This window comes from Microtus oregoni, unplaced genomic scaffold, assembly GCF_018167655.1.
Source record: "Microtus oregoni isolate MIOR12 unplaced genomic scaffold, Mior012 000098F_ref0000018, whole genome shotgun sequence".
Classification (NCBI taxonomy): Eukaryota; Metazoa; Chordata; class Mammalia; order Rodentia; family Cricetidae; genus Microtus; species Microtus oregoni.
The window spans coordinates 616140-640450 of record NW_024544711.1 but is presented as its reverse complement, the minus strand read 5'-3'; the positions used below and the strand labels follow the sequence as shown (position 1 = coordinate 640450).

The window sequence follows — 24311 nt, the reverse complement described above, 5'->3', positions numbered from 1 at the left end:
CCGAAACCTGTGTGTGTGGTCTATGTGCACATGGGCGGTCAGGCCGATGCACACATGGAGGTCAGAGGTCAGGATCCCACTCTAACACTGCATTATTCCCTTGAGAAAAGGGTCTCTCACTGAGCCTGGAGGTAGGCTGGCAGCCAGCATATACCCTAGGCTGGCCTTCACCCCACCAAACTAGAGATGACCTTGAACTCCTGACCCTCCTACTCCCCTTCCCCCCAAGTGTGTGTCACCACACCAGGCCAGAAAATTTGTGACTTTTATCTCAAACTGACTAGCCTAGTCAATTTAGTTTATCTAACCCAGGCCACATAGGTCTTCAGGTGCAGTCATGATCAGGAGAAAGGCTGGGCACATGGTTCAATGGTTTATCAGTGGGATAAAGTGTTTAGGTCCCAAGAGTGTGAATAAATGGACGGGTAATGCTAGCGCTTCCTTCAAAAGATGTTTCTTATATTCAATGGCAACCTTCACTAGTATACATTAAGCATTTTTAATTAAAAATAACAATCAGGTAACTTCAAGAAAGTAAGTGAACAGAAATATGGAGAAAAATTATCCTGAATACCAGAGGAAAGTATATTTAGCACCAAGAACAGTATTACACATATAGAACATACAGTTTGAAAGATGCATCAATGGCCTAACAAAAAGCAGAACATATTTTTGTAGACCAGAGTTAAGAGAACAGGAGGAAAATGACGTGGGTTTACAGAAGTCACAGTTCATAGATTTCCACATTACAGAGTAGTATTCTAAGGTCAGCATGTGAGGGAAACCGGCTAATAGAAAGTGAGAAAGAAGACACACTCCATGTTAGCCTCCTCGACTCTTGAAAAGTTGTTTGGGAGATTTTAATCATCTGACCACGCAAACCCATCTTTAACTTTGGGCAGTTTAATTCTTGCATTTCTGGTATTCTTTTCTTAGCTGTAAGAAACCCTGGCAACTGTCTCCCATTTTCAGCAACAAACTCATTTTTCAATTAACTTTGTGGTAATATGATCCACATTTTACACATAAAATTCTGCCCGCACGAACAGTACTGGTTGGTTCCCACAGGGCCTATCTTATTTCCTCCATTACCTCGTTAGTGCCCCGGTGATCTGCAAAGCTTACCATTGGTTCATCACCGCTACTGTGCACTAACAAATGGGTGGTTTTCCTTTCACCTACAACCAATTTTCTCTCATCTCCAATTTCTCTTTTCATAGTCTCATACTGCATATCCAAACTACATATTGATAAGGCTCTTTAACGGGAGCTGTCTCCTTAACACAAGCTGATCCTCAGATGCAGTGGATGTATTGAGAACTGCGTGTTCGTTAGTCTGGCGAGTTTACTCCCTACTGTGAGTTGACATAGGCTGTGGAATTGGACAACTCAATATTCAGGTCTTTCATGCCAAGGAGCTTCCTCGGCAGATTAAAGGTCCAGTTGTTTAAGTGTTAAGAGCTGGCTGTGGCTACTAAGGACAGTGGTTCTTTATGGTCCCCACCCTATAAGGCCACATATCATCCCTGAACTCGGTTTTGCAACCCTCTGCAGATCAACCCTCTCAAACTGGAGGTGTGGGGCCCAGCTGTGATTTAATAAACACTTCTGATGACCCAAACACACCTACCTGTCTGAAAACTGCTACCTTAGGTTTTCTTTGCTGTAGTCCAAACTAAATAGGCTCCTGCCCTTTGAATAGCCTGCTAAGTAGTAGCCAATCCCCAACAGTGGGCTAGTGTGCCGTTAAAGCAGAAGCTGGCTTGCTACCAGTTAAGACATCACCCAGTGAACTTTCCAAACAGAACGGAGGAAACCCCTTCATTTCCACAGCCATTACCTCTAGCCAGAGGGTTTCACCCAACAACTACAAGGGACAACACAGACAGACCCTTCCAGTAGGGCTGCCCATAGGGATTTTAGTCTCCAACAGGTGGAATGAACTCTTCTTTTAGTTTGAACATTAATTTTTCAAGACATGTACTAAAAAGCAATTTATTCTAATACCTCATATCTTTCCACAGAAATATTTGAAGTGGCTTATAAAAATTGGCGTGCAGTAATTCTAATGGAAATTAGGACTGAAAGACAGTTATGACTACATTCCCATCCCCGATGCTTACGGCAGCCCAGGAGAACATGATGGGATATTGTTAAAAAAAACAAAAAAACAAAAAACCACACACACTTCAGATAAAGTCTGACAAAAATTGAAACTCTTGGCTAATTACGTGTATCAGTGTATTCTCCCTCATAATGGAGTCTCTCTGCCATATGGGAAGTGGGCACTAATCACCTCATCACTGTACCCATTAAAAACAAAATTGTCCTTAACAGGCAGGAACTAAAGAAACCTTTTGACTTTTGAATTATGGTGCATGTGTGAAAGTCACCTGCTGAGACACCCTGTTGGCCCTAGGCAGTCCTTTGTGTGTGCACACGCAGGTGTGTGGAGGTCAGAGGGTAGCTTCGGGAAGTTGGCTCTCTCCTTTACCACGTGGGTCTTCAGGCTTGATGGCAGTCACCTTTATCTTTCTTTAAAATTTATTCTAACAGCATTAAATTTATCTCTGACATTTCACTGACTTGTATTTTTTTGAGCATGAGAAAATACTGATTATACCTGGTCACAAACAATCTACTTTAACATATAGGGTGGTGACAGGCATTAATTTCAGACCCAGTTTCAACATGGTGGAGATGACGGGGTAAGACAGTTGCACTGTAAAGCCTGAAAGACACAAGTGATACCTGTCAAAAACCAATGTTTCAAGTATGAATCCTATCAAGGAAAAGGAGCTATTATTCTATGTGGGCCGATCTGTCCTCGTCTTGTGCTATTCCAGGCATCTGCTTTAATTAGACTCCAGAGTAGTAAGAAAAGAAGTGGAGGGACATCAAGCTTTGAGAGGTGCTAAGTACATAAAAATAAATTTTAGGAATGGGTAAGTGTCAACAATCTTCTTCATTGTCTTTATTACAGTAAGAGGGAATTTTACTCTTAATGCATAGAATCTCAAGAAAAACTTTACATTTAGCTTTTAAAAGAGGCCCTTTTGACAATTATTAATACAAACGTGAAATAAGACCCTTCAAACAAATACCAATTTCAGTAATAGTTTACATACAGCAATAATTTATTCTGAAATGTTCATTTAGTTTGAGACACAACTCATGTCTCATTAATAAAAGAGCAGCCATCTTACCTCAAATACCAGAATATACAACAGTTACAGCATAGCAAAAATCCTACCTACTTTCGATAAAATCTAGTTCAGGTAAAATAGTTCCATTCAATGTTTTACAGTTACACAGATCTGAATTGTTACACTGTAGCTATCCTATGCACACCATGTGATCACAGAACCAATAATCATTATCTCTGAAACTGAACCATCAGCTTCATTCATGCAGTAAAGCAAAGCAGGCTGGGTAAACATATCCATTGGGAACCATATTACTGTGAATTTCACAGCCACATGATTAATTATGACATTAGATGGATTCACGAGGACTATTTTTTGCATAAATACCAATTTCTCCCTGATGTAAGTTTATTTTATAATCTAGAAATGATTGATAACAGCAATATATCATATAGCATCTATCTGTAGCGTTATTTTAAGATAAGCGATAATTAAAGGACGAAGGGATGGATGCCACTTAAATACATGTGAAACATACTGTACAAATAGACTTGGATTTACCATTTCTTTCCTACCTAACAAGAGTGCCTTCCAAAATGACCAGTGAGGACCAAGTGGACTATCAAATATGGTTTCCAGAACAAAACCCCTCTAACAAGAGTCAAACCTATTTACAAAAATTTTCAACCTTTAAAGTTTTCTTTGAAATAAAGTCTCTATACAGCAGTTGTGATAAAACCAGCTTTTCCTAGGTTTGTCCTCCCAGCTCTTTTAAACAGATGTCACGAGGTAAGACCCAGAATGGCGCTTAGGACTTTGGGCTCCACTGGATTCTGTGCTGTCAGTCTTTGAATCCCGCTTCTTGGTGTTGTTGCTCACCGGCGTTGGGATCTGCGAGGGCCGGGCTGACGTGCCATCTGCACTGCTTTTCCGAGGGCTCGGGTTGTAATTAAAAGGCGACACTCGGGCAGCAACAGTCCCACTGGGTGAGCTGTGTTTGCTGGAGCTGCTTGAACTGAAAGGGGTGCGCTCGACCACACACGTCTCACTGGGCTCTGCTGCAGGCACAGAGCTGCTCTGTCCAGGCTTCGCCTCCGTTCCCTTCTGCTCTGGGGCGTCCACCTGAATAAAGGAGTTCAGGCGGTTCTCTAGGCCCGCGGTGAGCACAGGACTTCCGCTGCTCACACTCTGCTTTCCCTGGCTGTCTTTTGCGTCTTTAATGCTTGGATTTCCCTTTTCTGAAACACTGTCAATCACTGGAGGGGTGTTACCTGTGGGAGACCTTCCAGACCTAGGGTTGTTAATGGGACAGTCTTCAATTCTCACCCACACGTCCTCTGTTTTAGAAACAGCAGGTGCCATCTGATAAATCAGAGTCTTTGATTCAGCACCATGGGCAGCACCTGAGGAAGTGGTCTGAGAAACCATGTTTGTGGGGGATATTTCACTTTCTTTGATTTTCCTCCACGTGCCCTTTGTGGGTACCTGGTTCTCTTTCACTTGTCTGGGTCCCGGCACGGAGTTCACATGCTTCTCATCCTCACTCTTTGCTTTTTCACTGGACTCTGATGAGGCGGAAAGAATAGAAGATGAGCTTCCAGTTCTTCTCCAAGTGCTCACTCGAGGGAGGGATGAGGAGTGTTTGCTATGCTCTCGCTTCCAGGTTCCTGCCCGGTTGATTGGCAGTCTGGAAGGACTTTCGGAATGTGAGCGTGTGATATCGTGGCGCTTTCCTGGTCTTCCATCACTATACTCAATAGTGGGGCTGAGATTAGGCGGGAGCTTTCGCCATCCACCAGCCTGAACAGACGGATGTGTGCTCAGAGACATATCAGGAAGGGAGGGACTTAAAACTGGGGTCTGTGCCTGGGACCTGGTGGGAGAATCTGGTCTAGAAGATGGAGAAAGGGATTCAAATGAGGCAGATTCCTCCAGTTTCCTCCTTAGGGTCGGGCTTGGGGCTTCTTTGATGAAAGTAGACTGGCGTACTAGTGCAGGCCTTTCTGATCTATCTGACTCACTTCCACTTGACTTAGTTGAAGACATTCTAGAAAGTTCTACCTTCTTATTGGACCCATTGCCGTTGCTCATCTGGTTCAGCCCTTTAGATGCGGACTCGCTTCTTGGGATACTACTGGCATTCTTGGGTAAGCCTGCTTGTTTGGTAAGGTTTTGTTGGCTCATCTGTCTGCCGGGGGATGTATAGGACATTTTCCCCGAGCCCGAGGACTTGGTTGAAGCAGTGCTCGGAGACGATGTTCTGGGCAGCTGAGACAGTTTGTTAGGAGGGCTTATTCCATTTCTACCAGGGGAGATTGAGTTTCGCCCTGGAGACTGCAGTGGCCTACTTAATGGTTGCTGTGTAGGCCTTGAGGGAGTGGAGTCTCTAGATCCTGATCTTGAAGGCCCCTTATTTGACCCACTAATTTGGGAAGTCTGCCTGGTAATAGGGCTCAGCTCTGATTTTACTGATGGCTTGGTTCCTCTAGGAGAAGTGGTGGCTGCCGGAGCTTCACTAGGGCTTTTGGTGGCTGGAGTCTTGAGGGGTGGGCCCTTTTTAGAAACAGGACTTGTACTTGAGGAGCTGTTCCGAACCCCGGGGATGTGAATCATGGTCCTGCCTCTTGAGATTGAGGGCATGCTTGTCGGGAGGGGCTGTTTCATTTGGCTGGAAATTTCTGAATTAGATCGAATCTTTCCAGTAATCAAACTTTTATAAACCTTTTTCCCACCTTTGATTCCTTTATTCTCAGATTCTACCTTTTTTGCTTCTAATGTGCTTTTCTCCCCCGGTTTGAGAATTCGTGGGCCTTTATTACTTGTGAAGGGTTTTTCCTCTTGATCAGGTGTGAGATGAAAGGGTGAGCCCAGGGAAATGCCTGACTTGAGCGAGAGGATGGAATCTGAATCGGACGAAGCCTGTCGAGATAAACACGCAGCAGCAGCAGCCTGGTGCAAACTACTCACTATGGAGTTCGCACCTTCTTGAATAGCTTTCCAGTCAAAATTCTCTGAATCAGGAGATAAGCCGTGTTCTGAATCTGGCCTCTGTATATCTTTCAAGTCAAGGGTCAGATCTTCAGCTAATATGCCTCCCATGTTTCTGGGACTCTGCTTTCCACTATCACCCTTGAGTCTTGAAGGTCTTTTCTTTTTCGGCATTGCAGAACTGATGCACTCCTGCAACAGGTCATCTTCAGAATCGATGCTCAGAGAGCTGAGAGAACTGTTTCTTGAGAAGCAGACAGGGGTGTCCTCAACATGAAATGACTTGGGCGCATACCCAGATGCCTGAGGCTTACTTGGTTCCCCCTGTGCATTAGTAGGTTCCGCTTCTTTGATTGGTTCATTTTCTTTGTTATTGTTGTTTTCTTGGTCAATGTCACTAAGGGAACTCAGAGAGGAATTTCGAGAAAAGCAAACTGGAGTATTTTCAATAGCAAAATTCTGCAATTTTTCATCCGTTGCTGCCCCCCTATCTGGCAAGTCTTTGGAGGCCTGAGGGAAAGTGGGTTGTTTCTGAAGCCCTGGTTTGGACTGTCCCCTGTTTACTGAATGTTTTGTATTAGCTTGTGACTTACTAGCTGACTGTTGGCTTGAGGCTGGTTCTGTGTGGCAGATACCTTTGGCTTCTGAATCCTTATTTTCTTTCCCCTTTCTTAACTCAGCCTTTTCCCTGGACAGGTCAACATCGTCATCATCAAAATCTAGAGAGCTCAAAGAATCATTTCGTGAAAAGCAGTAAGGAGTTCCTTCAATAGGGGTGTAAGGATGCGGTGAATCAAAGGCAAAGCTTCCGCGGACTCTGTCTTCGTTGTTCGGCAGCTTCTCACTGAAGTCCTTGGAGGTGTTTTTCAAGCTCTGTTTCTTTGAGTCTTTGCTGTCTGAGAAAGTTTCTTCAGCATTTACGTTAACTTTTGAGTCTGTATTCTTCCTCATTTGTGTTCTATATTCTGTATTTTGTGGCATGGGCTTTACTGGTGAAGTCGGCTTCTTTTTCTTAGTGTCTAATTGATTTTTGTTAGTTCCAGATGAAGTCACTGATGCTTGTTGGACCTGGTCCATTATCTTTTTCACTCGGAAAGGCTTGTGGCTTTTTCCTTTGGGCATAGCAGAATTGATACATTCTGCAAGAATATCTCCTTCCTCTGCTTTAGTGTCATCCAGGTCTGGCTTAATTACAGATGAGATGTTCCCCCTCTGAGCTTCATCTGAACATCTGCCCTCTGTAGGAATGGTATCTCGTTTTTCAAATTCGCCTGACTGTGTACCTGCTCTAATTCCGTCACCAGCAGCCAACTCATTTGGAGGGGATTCTATTGTCAGATCACTTAGAGATGTCGCCGTGGAAAAGTTTATAGGTGTCCCTTCTACACAGTATACGCGGGGCATATCATCTCCTGGTGTGAAGCTAACATGCTTTTGTGTCTGCAGTCTGTTTTGTGATGGCAGAAGTTTGTACACAGGCAGCTGACTTGGCTTCCTTGCCACAGGTGGAGGTAATTTTGAAGCAGTCTGGGCTAGCTTTTTGGCTTTGCGTGATGACTTTGTTGGCATGGCTGAGATAATGCACTCTTCTAATATTTCAATATCATCATCATCTGAATCATCTAATAGGTCTTTTTCAGAGTCAGGATTTTCTACCTCTTTCTCCTGATTTTCATTGGACTCTTCAGGCTGCTCTGGCTCGGTTTCATTCCCGTTGTCGTTTTCCTGAACTGGGGGCATTATTCTTAATTCCACGTCCTTCTGTATAAATGGCTCATCCAGGCTCAGTGCGCTCAGGCTGGATGAACAGGAAAACCCATCTGGAGTACTTTCTGTGGCAAAGTGCAGTAAAGTATCAGCATCCGGAAGGACCTGGACCCTCTGGACCGCAGCATTCACAGTGGTCTGCTTAGGGCCACTCTCCCTCTTCTCTGCGGCAGGTGCTTTCGTTTTTGGCACCTCTCTCTTGGTCTGGACTGTCTGGGGAGGAGGAGGAGGGGTTTTGCTTCTGCTTGGTGGCATGGTCTGGCCAGGGCTATCTGGAAGGTCACTGGGACTGATAATGCCACTCACCATTCCACTGCAAGGCTCACTCTGAACAGAGCTAGCAATGGAGCGACTCTCAAAACTGTCAAGTGAGCTGACAGAAGTGCAGCGGCTGAACACAAGTGGGGTCTCCTGGACATAGTGTTCGGGGGGACTTTTGGGCGTCTGAGCACCACTTTTGGAGGGAGACTTGGCCCCTGAAGAAAATTCAACAGCCTTATGCCTGGTTGATTCTGAAGATAAGCCAGAAGCCTGGAGTCGGCTAGGTTTGGTTCTGGTGTTCTGGGACACTGCTGGAACTTCGCTCGCAGGATCTTCAGCTGATGGAGTTCCATCGTCCTCCTTTATTTCTGCTATCTGCAGAGTGTTAGCAGAATCTGCCTGCTGTGTTGTCGGATCACATCCTATTTCATCTTCAGCTGATGACAGAGATGATAAGGAACTGCACCTTGAGAAACAAATGGGGGTGTCTTCTACACAGTAAGTCTGCATAGTTTCTTGGTTGATGGAGGGGACTTTGCAAGTGTTCCCTTTTTGAGCCTGACCATTTCTCTGTGCTGAACTTGGATGTAGCTGATTCTGCCTTTTGGCATTAGATGAAGGTGTGGATGTGTTCTCGCTGCTTGGAGAGAGATGTTCAGTTTTGGTGCTTTGTGCTGATGAGTTCTTTGAGAATGGAAACGATGGTTTCTGGGAGGAAGAGATGTCAGTGGCGTATTTTAAACTATAATCAATAGGCTGATCCACATGATGTTTTTCTTCGTTATATTTTATACTATAGTTTGTTGGTCTCTCCTCTTCTTCATGTTGTTCTTCCTCTGAATAACGCTCACTGTAGTTGGTAGGCTTATCATCTTCATAGTCATCTTCCTGACACAAAGACTGGTTTACATTTTGATTAATTGCATGACTAGAACCCATTCGATTTGTTTCTGACCCACTGGTTCCCCTAGACCTATATGGGGAAACACATTCCTGTTGTCCAAAATGTGGTTGGAATTTGAGGTGCTTATCATCCGTGTTCTCAGGATAGACAGGGTAACTGGAGTTTTGGCTTCTGGGCTGTCTTTGCTCGTTCTGCTTTATCTCATCTTCTAGTGCATGCTTTGGTCTTGCCCATCTTTCATTCTGTGAGGGACTCTGCCTTCCAGAGTTCAACTGCTCATCTGAATATTTAAGACTGTAATTTATTGGTGTGTCCAGTTCTCCATCATTATCATCCATATGATTTGCACTATGTATCTTATGGGCTAGGTCAGCTGGATACTGACCATAACTGCAAAACTTACTTTCATCATCTTCAGAATAGGACTCGACGGAGGGCTTCATCTGACCTCTTTTACCGTAGCCATCACTACTGTTGACACTGTTTAAACTGTCATTGGAAGATCTCTTATACTCCACTTTGGCATAAGGCATAGAGCATGTCCTATTTGAATTTTCCGATTTAGTGAAGTTGTATGTGTTTGAATGTGTATGGGAAGCAGAGCTTCTCCGTGCTGCATTCCTCTCATCCGGCACACAATGGAATTCGGTGGTAGAGCCGGAACTCCTGTCTTCCTGGGAGGTATGAATGGCTGATACTTCTTCCATAACTTTGGCAATCTGGGCTGCAGTGCTAGAGATCTGCAAACCTCGTTTCGAAGAGGTTCCTGGATTTTCTGTTGTTGAATGGTAAGTGCTGAGGCCAATACCTCGCTCTCTCTCTAAACTTCTGTCTTTTTCAGAACGAGAACTGTCTAAACTTCCCCTCGATGAAGAAGAGCTCGGCAATACTGTAGTATTTAAATATGGTGAAAGAACAGTCATGTTCCCAGTATTAAAACTGTCTGCCCTATTATCATCATGTCGATTGGTGTCAAAAACATAGTCACCATAAAGATTTGGCTTGTGTCTCTGCTTGCTACGATGAGATGCCTTGGGACTTAAGTTGTCAATATTGTCAAAGGTTTCTGATAAATGCTGAGCATCTAACTCTGCTTCTAGGGCCTTTTGCTTCCTAACATGAAGAGATGGCAAACTTGACCCAGGAGACATAATATTGGCATCCTTATATTTTGCAGGTCTGTTTGCCATGAGGTTCCTTAAAGCTGCAGCACTTCCCATAGCAATCATTTTGTGCTTTGAATGAATGAGGTTCTTGAGCATGCTCACTGCCCCCATGTCCCATAAAGCTTCCTGATCTTTAGGATTTCTTGCTGAGAGATTCCACAGAGTTCCACAAGCATTACTGACTATTGTCAGGCTGTGAGATTTCAAGTGCTGTAATAAAGTCTGTAGGCAATTGTTCTCTCTTAGGATTTGCCTGAATTAAAACAAGAACACATAAGATTCAGGGGGAAATGTGATTAGTGACAAGAAATAAAGGGACAGAAAGCAACTGTAAACCCTGAGCTGACTACTAAACACAATCAGCATAATATGAGTCTATCAGCTATCTTGTCAACTCCAAGCTAGCCACCTCTCCTTTTGTTCTCTTGGTTCATTTAATATTTACTGTTTTAAAGTATCCATATGTCAGACCAAAAGTAGGAAAAGTGAATGTTAGGTTTCATTTACTCTGTATCCTACTCTGATCCACTTCATGAGAAAAAGAATTATATTTGAACAAATACATTTTCTCCATTCACACAGTACGTTTCCTAACTGAAGAACTACAAACACATTATGAAATCTAAATTAAACAGGGACTGTGGCAATTTAATTTATGGTGAAGCAACCATGTTGAATACTGAGGAATCTTGGAAGCAGAAGACAGGTGATTGATAGATCTTTACGTAGTCAGGGAGCACACATGCTTCTAGAATAGCAAGCTTACTTTCTAGAATGATCTCTGTACCTGTGAAAGTGCCATGTCCTTTGTATGTGGTTGCTGGCACACTAAAAAGAACACGATATGCACTATGAAAATGTAACATTTACAGGACAGCACGTTGCCCTAACTTCTGTTACTTCAGTGACTTCTGAAGCTCCACAGTTTAGTACACATGATGAACAATTCGTGATTAAGCAATCTGAAGACTGAAGTTAAGACACCATTAGAAAATTGTTAAAGCCTTTATACTTCCTAGATCATAATCAGTAGTTTTTTCTTTGCTTAAAAATTAGTTTTATATTCCTTTACATTATCTAAACAGGCACAAAAGAGCTAAAAATATTCTGACTTTTATTCTTATTTTTACAGGTAGGCTGTACTTCTCAACTACCATTTATTTATTTGTAAATTTCTATAAGATACTTCACACTTTACTAGCAAAAACATGCAAATGAGCTATACTTGGAGATGTAATTACCTTCACGCTGCAGTAAGGACATCTTGCTTAAAGCTTTCATAGTGCCAAAAATAGTTTACAATTAGGTCTTTTTAAAGAAAATAAATTATAACAATCCATTTAAAAGTAATATAAAACTTAGTATATACCTGTGGTCTTCATTTGTAGCTATCAAGCTGGACACATTTCGTAATATCCCACCTCCACTTTCAATGATGGCTAACGTATTTGTCTGGCTTCGGTAAGTGAGAGTGCCAACCAAAAATGCAAGTGCTCCATCCACGGCACAGATGTCAGCTTTATTCTCAGTGCAGTGTGCGGACAGATTCCATAAGGCACTCAAGACACTTTTGAGGGTTGATTCCTATTAACAATGGAAACAGAGTATGCATCCATATGTTAGAATCCTTTCTCTTTTTGTCTCCTTCCTGCACATTCCTCACTAGTAAATCAGGAACTTCTCAATTACAAACACTTTCGTGCACGCCAAATGAAATCTAGGTCAGCACTGTTCCTATTATACAGTATTAAAGCAATGACCTTTGTTCCAAGTGTTTAGATATTAGATATATCTTTAATGAACCCAGAATATGAAGCAGAATTGATAATCACTAATTGTATTCACTATCACAAAATAATATCAGGAGGATAACAGAAACTCAATTAAAACACCTTCATATACTGTGTATGTATATGGAAGGATATCTAAGTACTAAATGGCAACACACTGCAGAGAAGGTTATATAATATTCTATTTGTATTAAAAACAAATATATGTATTCCTATGCTGTTGGTTAAAAATAATGTAACTTCTGAAAAGTACTAGAATATGTACAAATTCTTAAAATTCCTAAAGAAACCAAGTTATTATGAAAATGCCCAAGCTCCCTAATATAAAAAAATGTAACTGCCACAGATACACTTTGATACACAATTAATGTATCTGGTTATAATTGGTCACATTCCAGAGTCAGTGTTTCTTTTTATGATACCATCAAGGAATCTTCATTAGAAATGTATTTGTTCCTATTAGGACAAGAAGCACTTCAGACAATACAGATGCAATACAGTACTCTAAAAAGAAGGCTACAGCAGTCTGAATTTAATACAAATACCTCACAAAGGGGACAATATTGTAGGAGAATAATATAAACAATGTAGAGAGAAAACACCAGAAACAAAAACTAGGTTCTGAACACAGTCTGAATTATTTTACTTGGAGTCTGACATTAGTTTTTGTTCCTGTAGGAAAATGTTAAAGAATAGAATGGCTGGGTAGTTTGGAAGGTGTATGTTTAACATAAATCCTGTCCCAATGTTTCCCTAAGCGCTCACACACACTTTCACATTCCCAACAATAGTACAGAATGCCTCCAGTGGCTCAACTACCTTGACATGTGGCTTAGTTTTTAACATTAATCCAGTATGGTATGCATAATAGCATCTCACTGTAGTTTAACAACGAATGATGTCCTGTACCCTTTTCAGCATGCAGTGGCTAATCACCTGTTAGCTGTTTAGCAGTATCTTTCTATAGAACCTACATGCATTTAAATAAGGCTGTGTGTGCCTGTGTATGGTGAATACACAAGTGTCTGTGTGAGCTGTGAGAGAATAGGTGTGTGCACGCCACCATGTGAAAGTCAAGGAGGGCAGCCTCTGATGTTGGGTCTTGCCTCCCTCCTTGTTTCAGACAGGGTCTCTCTGGTGGTTTACACCTTTAATCCAGCACTAGGCAGGCAGAGGCAGGTGGATTACCTAGTACAGTACTGAACATTTAAAAGTTACCTTTTTAACTTCCAAAGCACATTCCATCAATGCTTTCACACTTCCAACTTCTCGCAATGTCTTTTTGCTATTTACATCTGCTCGCCAAGACAAATTCCTCAAAACACTTGCAATAACCTGCAAATAATCAGGTTTAGAATAATTTGCATACCTTTTTGTTTCTAAAGCCAGAGGTAAGAATAGGAATCTATTACAAGTTAAATACATCTTATCTAAAAAGCTTGGCAATGTAAGTGTTTAGATTTTAAAATTGGCTTTTTGAATATATTAGTACATGTGTGACATTCCCTGGGTATAAGATTACATTCCATATATATGTACCATACATGTTTAACCCAAAGGCAACTTTATGTAGTATAGTGCACTGATCAGTTCCACAACACAGATTTTCCACACGTGGTGTCATGTAAGCAGCATACAAATAGTTTCACATTTATAATTAGGAATGCTCCAGCTACATTATCAAAGCATGGCATTTACATGTCTCGAAAGGTCATAAATGAAAACCACTAATTTAAATATGATTGATTATAATAATAAAAATAGGAATTTTCTGCCTATAGCAAATTTCTCATATATGTTACGGGGATGTCAAAAGGAATTAGTTCAACATAAATATTTTCCTTTACTTTAGTGTTAATGGAACCATACTTTAACGTAAACCACTAAATACTGAGCTAAAGTTTAATATAAATCAGTACATTAACCATTACTATCCAGGAAAACACTAGAAATTCTAAGCAGTACCTGCTGTAAGTCTTCACTTTCAGATTTCAGCTGGGCCACGAGTGCTCTCATGCAGCCTTTCATAGAACACAGCGTAGCCTGCAACGGGAGACGCGGAGCAGCAGCATTAGTGAGACGGCCTCAGCTGGCTTCTTTCTAGCTACTGAATTTCAAAGCTGGTTCTTACTTAAATTATAAATGTTATTTCACCTATACAAGACCCAGAACAAAACTACCTAGATGGAAGACAGATGCCTCCCATTTCTGTTATCTATCTTTTACCTAACTGGAAAAGCCAAACAAAGCCCTGAGAAACAATAAGGCAGAGCATGGTGCTGTACTGTCTGTCGTGGTAGCTTATGCTTTCTCCTGGAACAGTGCTTTGGAAATTACTCTTTCCTCCAGTACTGCTGGTCTGCACTGTCTAGGTGGATGGACCACCATTTTTTGCTACATGCCCAGTACGAGGAACAATGCTGCTGGAGCAGCTATGTAAATTCAGCACAGCAGTCTAAGGTCAGGTGCACTTTTGCTTTGTTTAGGCAAAAGACAACCTACTAAGCTAGGATGTGCAGCAGTGAGAAAGAACCTACTAAGCTGGGGTGTGCAGTACTGAGGAAGGACCTACTAAGCTGGGGTGTGCAGTACTGAGGAAGGACCTACTAAGCTGGGGTGTGCAGTACTGAGGAAGGACCTACTAAGCTGGGGTGTGCAGTACTGAGGAAGGACCTACTAAGCTGGGGTGTGCAGTACTGAGGAAGGACCTGCTAAGCTGGGGTGTGCAGCAGTGAGGAAGGACTTTTTTTTTTTTTTTTTTTGGTTTTTTGAGACAGGGTTTCTCTGTGGTTTTGGAGCCTGTCCTGGAACTAGATCTTGTAGACCAGACTGGTCTCGAACTCACAGAGATCCGCCTACCTCTGCCTCCCAAGTGCTGGGATTAAAGGCGTGCGCCACCATCGCCCGGCTGAGGAAGGACTTTTATCAGCCATTGCTCAACTGGGGTGGGGTGGGAGACACCAAAAACTCAGAAGAAATTCTTTGCTTCTTTAGTTCAAAAAGTTGTTTTTATGAAAATAAATTGACTCGTAATTGAGTTACCTTAAGAAGTAAATCTTATAAAAAGACATACCTTGTTGGCAACATCTCCAAAGGTCAAGTTTGTCAAAGCCATTCCAGCATACCGTCTTAAAGTAATACTGTAGTGGTCATTAGTAAGCCCATACATCTCACAGTCCACCTGTAACAACTCTGCAATGGCCTGCAGTCCCCCTAATTAACAAGGGTAAAAGGAAAAACATAATAATCTAGAATCAAATAAATTGGTATAATTTGGCAGCTTAAAAACCAGGGGGAAATCTCAAAGAATGAGACTACATGATTTAAATAAATTTCCCTTTAGAATGAAAAAGCCACAAAACTGCTATAAACAATCTCTTTGTAATATAAAGTACAACCGACACAATTCCACTTCCTGCCAGTGTCTCCACCCTCCAGCCTCTAGCTTCACTGAATGACACCACCACTGTTTTCTGCTCACTGACATACACTGTGCCTTGGCAACAATGGAGGCTATCTGCTATAACATGGGTCTTCCTAAGCCTGATGGAAAAATTAACTTATTGCTAGTGTAAGGGCTTTAAAACTACTTTCCATTGTCATTTACTGTGGCCTAATACTTTTTTTGAAGTGTCAAATAAGTATCCTTCAGAATAATGAAACTTTTAAATGAAATTGTGCATGAAGTAAAACTTATTTCATATAAAGAACAATCTATTCAACCAACTATAAAGTTTCTTTACAAAATAGTCTTACTTCCCGTGGCTACTACAACATATCATCCATACCAAGACTCAGTATTTTCCTCCTTCCTAATACTCAACTAGCAGATATGCTAAGTAATGCTCACAATGGCCAACACTAGGGAGGAAAGGAGAAACATAAAAGGGGAGGAAAGGGAAGACAACAAAGGAACGAGCTATAAACAAGTGAAGTGAAGCGGTGAGGACAAGAATAAAAGGAAGGTAAAAAGCACATGGACTATTAAAGGGTTGTTGAGCAGCATGAAAAAATCAGCAGAAGAATTTGTAGACTCACAAAATGAAGTTCAATGTTGAGCTTTAAACTGTAAGATAAGGTATCTTAATTACAGGAGGATTCATGCAGATCTTTATGACAAGAAGAGATGACAGGCAATTCTCTGAACACTGGCAAGCAAATTAATTTGTATAAAGAAAATCTAAACCATATTTATGAAGATTTCCCTCCATCTATTTGCAATAATGGGTTAAGTAGTGAGTGAAACAAATCCAGTCACTGTCTTCACAAAACTTATGAGTGGTGTGCAGCACCCAGATCTGCAGTGGAGAAGGCCCCACGGAAAGGTCTGAGAAACCAAGTTTAAGGTGAACTTTAATGGATGACTGAGAATCTAACAAGGGCAGAGCAAGGAAGAGAAAGAATTAGTCTAGGTAGGATAAACAGTGTGTGTAAGGGCCCAACAAGGAGGAGGCCACCAACTGAAGCCACAACAATGAGCAGATCAGGATGTTAGGAAGAGGAGTAGAATTAGAGGCACATTATAAATAAAGTATGAGTGCAAGGTGCAAAATGGCTTATGACTGGAAGTAGTACAAAATATGCAGAACCAGAGAGACAATGGTGCCTCGCTTCACAATGAGAAATAGCAATTACACACACACACACACACACACACACACAGCTGTTGTTTTTGAGACATGGTCTCACTATGCATTCCGATAGACCTGGAAGGAACTCCCTACATAGAATAGACCAGCCTTGAACTCAGAGATAAACCTTCATCTGCTTCCCAAGCACTTGGTGTGTGCCACCATGCCTGGCTTGAGATATACTCAAGAATTAGGATTAAAGTGCTCCTTTACTAAATGTGGGAGATACCAATGCAGTCACGGATGATTTTCCTAAGATTTTGATTTGAGCAAGTGGTTTATTAGAATGCCAGAAGGAAATCTGGAAGAGACAGATTTTGGGATGAAGGTAACAATTTCCATTTGTGAGAGTTCAGTTGGAAGTGTCTAGAATACCATATAAAGGAAGATGCCAGGTAAGTAGAATGAAAACATATCCAAAGGGTTTGGTGGTAGAGTGTTTGCCTAACACACATAAAACTTGGGAGGGAAAAGTTAGATTGACACGTGAATCAGAGAACACTGGCTGAATAGTGACTAACACAGTAAAAGATGGAGCACAAGGACAGAGAAGGAGAGCCTAAGGCCAGGCTCCAACGAAGGCTAGTATTTTGTAGAGTTGAGTAAAGAAGAAGGAGACAGCAACATAACTGATATTTTGATACAAGATACTAGGGAGTCACTAAAGACCTGAAGACTGTGGCACTGGATGCCGATGTAGAGTACTGTGAAGCAGGGTCTTAGTACCAAGGTAAAACACACTATGCTCTATTTTTGCATGAAGTCTTGCCTAGTGTAGTATCTGTATTATTTCGTAAGAAAGATAAAATGGTCTAAAGAAGGTGCTATGAAGGCCTTCAATTGTCAGGGAATTCTCCTATCCATAAATATCAATTTTAGGATTTGATTTTAAACAAAAATTAAAGATATACTGTATGTCAACAATTCTAGAAAGACTATAACTGATTGAAAAAAAAATTAGTAAAACTTGGAAGATTAGATAAAAGAGATTCCTTTATAATTTTAGGCAAGTAAAAAGAAAAAAAATCAGTGAATTCTGAGGCAAAGATATAATTCACAGGTTAAAACTATAAAAAGATTCACTGAAATATGATGTAAATTCATAAGCAGCAGAAAAATGAGTATGTCTCAATGCAGAAGTGAATATACCCTCCTGCACTGGTGTCTAGATGGGCTCACTATTGATAGTGTCTATGCAGAGGTCTAGAATGAGCTCACTATTAAATGATAGGACGTTCAATTGCCTTACAGACAAGGAAGAGCAAGGAAGAGCCAATTGCTTCAAGAGATATTGAATAGACTCACAGTCACACTAAAACAAGATAATAGGACATTTAATTTTTAAAAGTACAGAATTTTTTTTATCATTAGCTTAGACAGCCATCATTAGCCTGAGATAGTCTCTCTAAAGTAAGTATTGGGGTCCACATCAATATTCTGTAGACTGATACCCCAATTTGACAACCATAAGCATCACTCAGACTATGTTTAATTCCTGGGGTCCTACTCTGGGGAGTCTGTTTGCTATGGGCTGGAAAATCTATCTGGCCTGGCAAGTGCCTCTGCTGACTGTTATGATCTAGAAGTGTTGTGAAATATTAATGTAAATAAATCATATTTTTTACTGGAAGCCATGGATATCTTAATCATTTGAAAATTCCAGTGTCTATCAAACTTTCTTGGGCAGGCAGATCGTCACATACTACACGTGACAGTGCTCATGACTAGGCCTAAGAGTTGTCCTCATCTGACTGGGGCTGACACTTTCCCTAGTCCTTACGGCCAGATCCTCTGCTATCTTATACTCCCTGCCTGTGACACAGAGACCTTAACTCTTCTTTTGCCCCAGTACAAATCTGAAGGCGAGGAGTGAGAGGAAGGTAACCCTGTGGCTATGTCCCCGCAGTCACACCCCAGAGCCCCTCCTGCTCCTCACCTGAGAGCCCCTGACCTAGCTCCTGTGGTGAAATGCCCCCGGTAGCCTTCCTACCTGAAGAAGAAGAGGAACAAATACTGAGTCTAAGTTTTATTCTGAAATTCAGATAATTAATGTGTCAGTCCTAGTCTATAGTTCATTGGAACATATGAACATTTATAGAAAAATCTTTGCAATATCTTAAAACTGTGTTTTCCTGTTGTTAGTTTTATACCTTTTCATAATTATTGGCATTAGGAAAAAAAGTCATAAATGCTGAGATTGTACTGAAATGGGAAAACCCATAAGATTAAATGAAGTTTCACAGGACACTGGAAAGAGGACCAGATGGGCCTGTGGGAAGAAAAGCATGGCTGGAGAGCAGGCCTCAAGCCACGGAGCACAGAGTTCTCCTGAGTGATGACTCTGAAGGAGATGGCACTCACGTTCTGCAGTGCAGTTTGTAGTCAAGAGTCTCACAACTGTACCACTTTTATAGTAAATGATGAATAACAATGACAGGGTGCTAAGAATACAATGCAGGGGCTGGAATGCAATAACAAAAATAGCACAAAAGCATGGGCACAGCTATGCCAAGACAGAAACTCAGTGTATGGTTCTTGCATGTGGCATGACTACAGAAATCCAGTTTACAGTGATGGCTCAGCATGACATGCTTTATAAACATGTAAAATAAATCTAGAAATTAAAGAAACTGCTACATGAAAAAATGGGTACTCAATGGTCACAAAGGGTTTAGAGGATGTGATAATATGTATATAAGGGAGTTATTTCTCCGAAATTAATGCAATATTTCTAACTTCAATTGGAACATATCTTTCTACATATGCTAGTTTCAAGAAAAACCAGTAAAATACTGATAACCATTAAGATTAATTAAAGTCCTAATAACTCTTCTTCCTGGTGTTCATCTAAAGTCACGGATAGATTGCAAGAACACTGATCCCCTCCCCTACAACCAAGACAGGGTTTCTCCATGTAGTCCTGGCTGTCCTGGAACTCACTATGTAGACCAGGCTGTTCTTAATCTAGAGATCCACCTGCCTCTGCCTCCCAAGTGCTGGGATTAAAGACATGCACCACCACTGACTGGCTAAGAACAATGACGTTTTAACAAATAATTCAAATAATTCCTCTTCATCAGAGGTGACACAGGATCTCTTTGGGTAACAGGGACAGGGGTGGTCCACTTAGTAATTTTTCCAAACTTTAGTTAAGATTTTAAAAACTGAAGTTGGTTTATAAGAAGGTAGACATTTCTATGATTCAGGACCCATTTTCCCATGGAGACCTGGGTACAGTGGTTTTTCGTTTTTTCCTATATGGATGGAAGTTAGTAGCCTTACATTATATCAACTTATCATCTGTATTTATTCCAATGATGAATTTCTATAGTTGTTTTAAAGATTCAGCAGCATTTACTTATGGCATTAAGAAACCTTTTTATCTTACCAAGTTCATTCATTGCATGTCTATGCTCTTCATCAAATGAAAGCTTCATGAGAACACACACAGCAGGACAGATTTGATGTTCAACAGGAGCTGGCACTGAAAAATAAATTTACCTAAGCCATAATATTTTGTTATTATAGAAGAGATGCTATTACACTTCTAAAATGTGCCGGGGTTATTAATATGTCCCTAAGGTTGGCAGATCAGCAAGTACTTGCTGAATGATGAACAAACACCACAGTAGTGGAACACGACACATGTTCACTTGCCTGCTGTAACCAAGCCTGTCAGACTGGGTCTCCCGTAGGTTTTGCTATAGCTTATATGTGTAATCATTTTAAATGATGACTACATGAAAAACTAAACACACTTTGGTATAATACTGTTGGATTTTGTTTCTAATTTCAGTGTAAACAACTACGATGGCTATGGATTAAAAGCATATGGTCGCATACAAATGTGATACCTAGCACAAAGTTTCCTATACAGACAGATACATAATACAAATGTAAAGAAAACGGTATCTGAAATAAAGTGTAAAATGCACTTACATCTTTAATATTATATGCAAGGTCTCAAGTCAGTATTTGACACAAAGTATTTTTAAACTATTTTTTCAGAAGCAATAATATGACTTATTAAATAATTGTGAGTACTCCTCCCCCATCAAGAAAGGAATGTTCTCTAAACAAAGTGTCTATTGGCTCTCACCTCTCACTCCAAGTCTCCCTAAGTGAATTAAAAAAAAAAATTATCCTTGCTCCTTGCCTTATACATTCTTAAGATTTGAAATAATCTTTATATTAAGCTTAGAAAAATTCTGCTATATAGGTTCAAGGACATACGCAAGTGTTTTTAGCTTAAACATCAATTTCGTTTACAAATGGAGACGATACACCTTTCCTTTGCTCCTACTCCATAAAGGCTGCTGTGAGGACCAAGAAACAGCAGGTAGAGTGTGTCCAGTGTATGTGACGTACAATGTAGAAAACTATGGCTGGGTTGCTAAAAACTGAAGGAAATTACGTAAAAATAACTTTCCTGAGCTCCATTCAAAGGGCAACCTAGCTGCTCACATTGATTTTAGCTCTACCAAGAATTTTTTTCTTTTTGTGGTTCTTTGAAACAGGGTCCCATGACAAAGGCTGACTCTTAACTCTGTACAGTCCAAGAAGACCTTGAACTCCTGATCCTCTTGTCTCCATCTCTCAAATGCTGAGATTACACACATGAGCCATCAAAGCAGCTAGCTTTAAGTTTTAATTACAAGTGTCTTTTGGTTTGTTCTTAAAAGCCTGCCTGGAGGTTCTAGCAGGGACTGCTGCTACTCATATACCCCTGACTGAATGATGGTCCTCCTCTTCTGGGAAAAGCTGTCCTCTTTAACTGTGTCCTCAGTTTTGGGGAAGCAATAAAGCAGTGAGGGAGGAAGGGAACGCCTGCCCAGACAGATCACCCTCACAACTGATTTGCTTGTTCTGTTTTGATTGCTCAGTAGTGCATATAACATTTTCCTTCACTAAAGTTTTAGGGAAATGCAGATTTAAGCCTTTAATGTGTTAGCAGCAATAGCTAGCTAATACAAATCCTTTCTATTCATAAAGACAGCATACTAACTACAACGAGTTTCTAACCTGTAACTTACATATGCTTTGAAACATGCAATGTGATGTACACTACAGACAACATACTTGGATTTTTGTCCTGGTCCATGCCTTGTTCATGGGCTTCCTGCCACTCCCAACAGGTTTCACAGTAAGCTCGTATCTGTTCCAAAAGATGAAGGACTCGGATTTCACGCCTGCCTCTCTTGTCGTCAGGCTGTGAGTGAATGATGTTGTGGAGAGCTGCACTGGCCCTGGCCCGAGCCTCTTTACTGCCCCGGGAATTTCCCAACAATACAGAGTCTTTGTCATTGCCATGTAAAAGCTGGATGAGGAGAGGAAGACATCCAGACTGCCGCATGGATATACAGCTGTCTTGGGAGCTAGACATAGCTAGCAAAGTTCGTGACATATCGTCCTTATCATGGGTACCAAGCATTGACAACAATGAATACACCATTTCCACCTGTGGGCCAAATGAGTTTAGAAACAAAATTATGACTTTGATACCCAAAAGCCAGATCTAATGAAGTGATGAATGGGATTATTTACTAAATTCATTAAAAATTTAAACAAAACAAAATTAAATAAAAAAAAACTTCTGGATGAAGTGATGAGTGCTATTTCAAAATAACATCCACAATTGGTTTATATGACTAAGTGATAATATTGCAGACTGCTGAAAAAAATAGGTTCTTACAGTACTGAAATTGCTACATGCCTGCATCAGCTAAAGCTAACTGTTACATGAATGAAAATAATTTTTTCTTTTTCTCACATACCCATTCATTCTCATTTTCTCTTCCTTCCTTCCTTCCTTCCTTCCTTCCTCTCTCTCTCTCTCTCTCTCTCTCTCTCTCTCTGGAATGTGTTTATTAAATTCTTTATATAATTTAAAACTTCATTTTACTTCTAAGCAATAGAAAACATTTTGTAGCAATTATAATCTACTAAATTCTAATTCTCCGCAATCATTACATTTCATCAGGCTTATAATTACAACATTCAAACGTATATGATCTGTTATCATCTAAAATTATTTTGTCATAAAAAGACAAATGCCACAAACACATAGGAAGTGACAAAGCCAAGAACTGTCATCATTTTCCTTTTAGAAAGCAACTGGTAAGCATTGGTTGCTTACAGTAAGCTGGAAGGATGAACTGAGAAGGACACTAGAAATAGAAAACCAGCATCCAGTTAGCATGGGTCGCTATTAGCTTCCCTTCAAAGTTAGAGGATATTCCATAAGAGAGGGTATGAGATGCAGAAAGCATCATCTGAGTAAGTCAGTAATCCACAAGGATACGTATTTTTGGTCTTAACAACAGTGTTGGAAGAGTGTTAGGGGCATCTTGTAGGTGCTGCATAACATTGTATAGTGTAACCAAGAATGACCTAGCTATGCTGCTTACTGCAAAACGCTGCTCAGAAGTGTATCACAGTTCCTAGAGGTGCTAGCTCTATTATGGCAGTGACAGGGCTGGGGATAATGTGTTTTTATCAGACCTAGGTTCCAAGTTTGGCTCCAGCACTTTTAAGCAAGCTATGTGGTATTAGTTAATTTATTTGATGTCTCTTGAGCATAAGCTCTCTGCATTTTCTCCACTGCAAATTGTAAGGATTTACATTATACAGAAAACTACATAAAATAATAGTCTGGCATTCAAATTGTATAGCAAAGCCTGAATATTATTATGCACGTATCACTTCTAAAGGAAACGCAGTATGAATGCCAACGTCCATGTGCCAAGAGCCAATATTGTGTTGATGCTGAATCAATCTCGTCAGCTTCAGACTAATGGCCTGAAGCAGATTCTTTCTTTCCAATTTCTTCCTTAGAGGGATAAGAATACAAGTGTTTGGGTGAACTGGTGATGTAGAGGCAACTCCTTACTGGCACACCTCAGAGAGGTCCTAAATACAAACTATTGTGGATTAGCATTAATGAGTCAAATTTATTTCTTTAATTTTTATTGTTTCTTCTTAATGAATTGAGTCCAGAGCCTTGGACATACTAGGCAAGCATTCTACCAATGACTTATGTTCCTATCCCTAAAATTCATTTCTTAAATTAACGTTAGTTTTTTCAGTGTTTCCTAAGCACTGCCAGAGAACACAGAGTAGGCTATGAAGACAATGCCCTGCACTTCTGACTGAAAACATGTTGCTCAGAATGTCATTTTAGTAAAACACTAAAGTGATTTTCTTCTCACACTCTCCCCTAACCTTAAAATATTTGCAGTACTGGCTAATGCTCAATTTCAATGATTTTCCATCCATTTCAATAAACATTCGTTAACATCATGTGCAGATCCTGTGAGATGCTGAAGACAGAGGACAACAATCTGTTTTCCAAGAGCAAGTTTCAAGCCAACTGTTATGAGAGGACACAGGCCAGTGGCTAAGAGGATGTTAGGGATTAAGAAAATGTCTTCTGGAGATGCAGGGCTCAGAGTCCCGAGCCATGGAAAGACGGTGACAGCCCTTCGCAAAAAGTGTTAGGTGCCGCCACAGGCAAGGCACAGGGTGCTGAAGCAGTCAGTTTGGCTGGGGCTTTGGATGCTTGCAGGTAAATGGATAATGAGCTGAACAAGAAATTAACAGGCATCTAATTCGAGAGTTTTTATAATTCTCATTTTCTCGTTTATGTTTCTTTGTATAAA

At 40.7% G+C, this 24311-nt stretch overlaps 1 protein-coding gene across 8 annotated transcripts in view; it reads right to left on the bottom strand.

The window, feature by feature from the left end:
• Nucleotides 1-480: 480 nt before the first annotated feature.
• Nucleotides 481-24311, bottom strand: part of LOC121443013 (adenomatous polyposis coli protein-like) — a 93326-nt gene continuing 69495 nt past the window's right edge. For 3 of the 8 annotated variants that reach the window (XM_041644689.1, XM_041644690.1, XM_041644693.1), the window contains 8 exons: nucleotides 21733-22111; nucleotides 20042-20137; nucleotides 18590-18643; nucleotides 15096-15235; nucleotides 13988-14065; nucleotides 13241-13357; nucleotides 11602-11816; nucleotides 481-10485 (listed from right to left, as the gene is read on the bottom strand). In XM_041644689.1, coding sequence (XP_041500623.1) covers nucleotides 3918-10485; nucleotides 11602-11816; nucleotides 13241-13357; nucleotides 13988-14065; nucleotides 15096-15235; nucleotides 18590-18643; nucleotides 20042-20137; nucleotides 21733-22111 — 7647 coding nt within the window. In that variant the 3' untranslated portion in view covers nucleotides 481-3917. The remainder of the gene's footprint in view (nucleotides 10486-11601; nucleotides 11817-13240; nucleotides 13358-13987; nucleotides 14066-15095; nucleotides 15236-18589; nucleotides 18644-20041; nucleotides 20138-21732; nucleotides 22112-24311) is intronic. The other 5 variants (XM_041644691.1, XM_041644692.1, XM_041644695.1 and 2 more) reach the window with 3 other exon arrangements.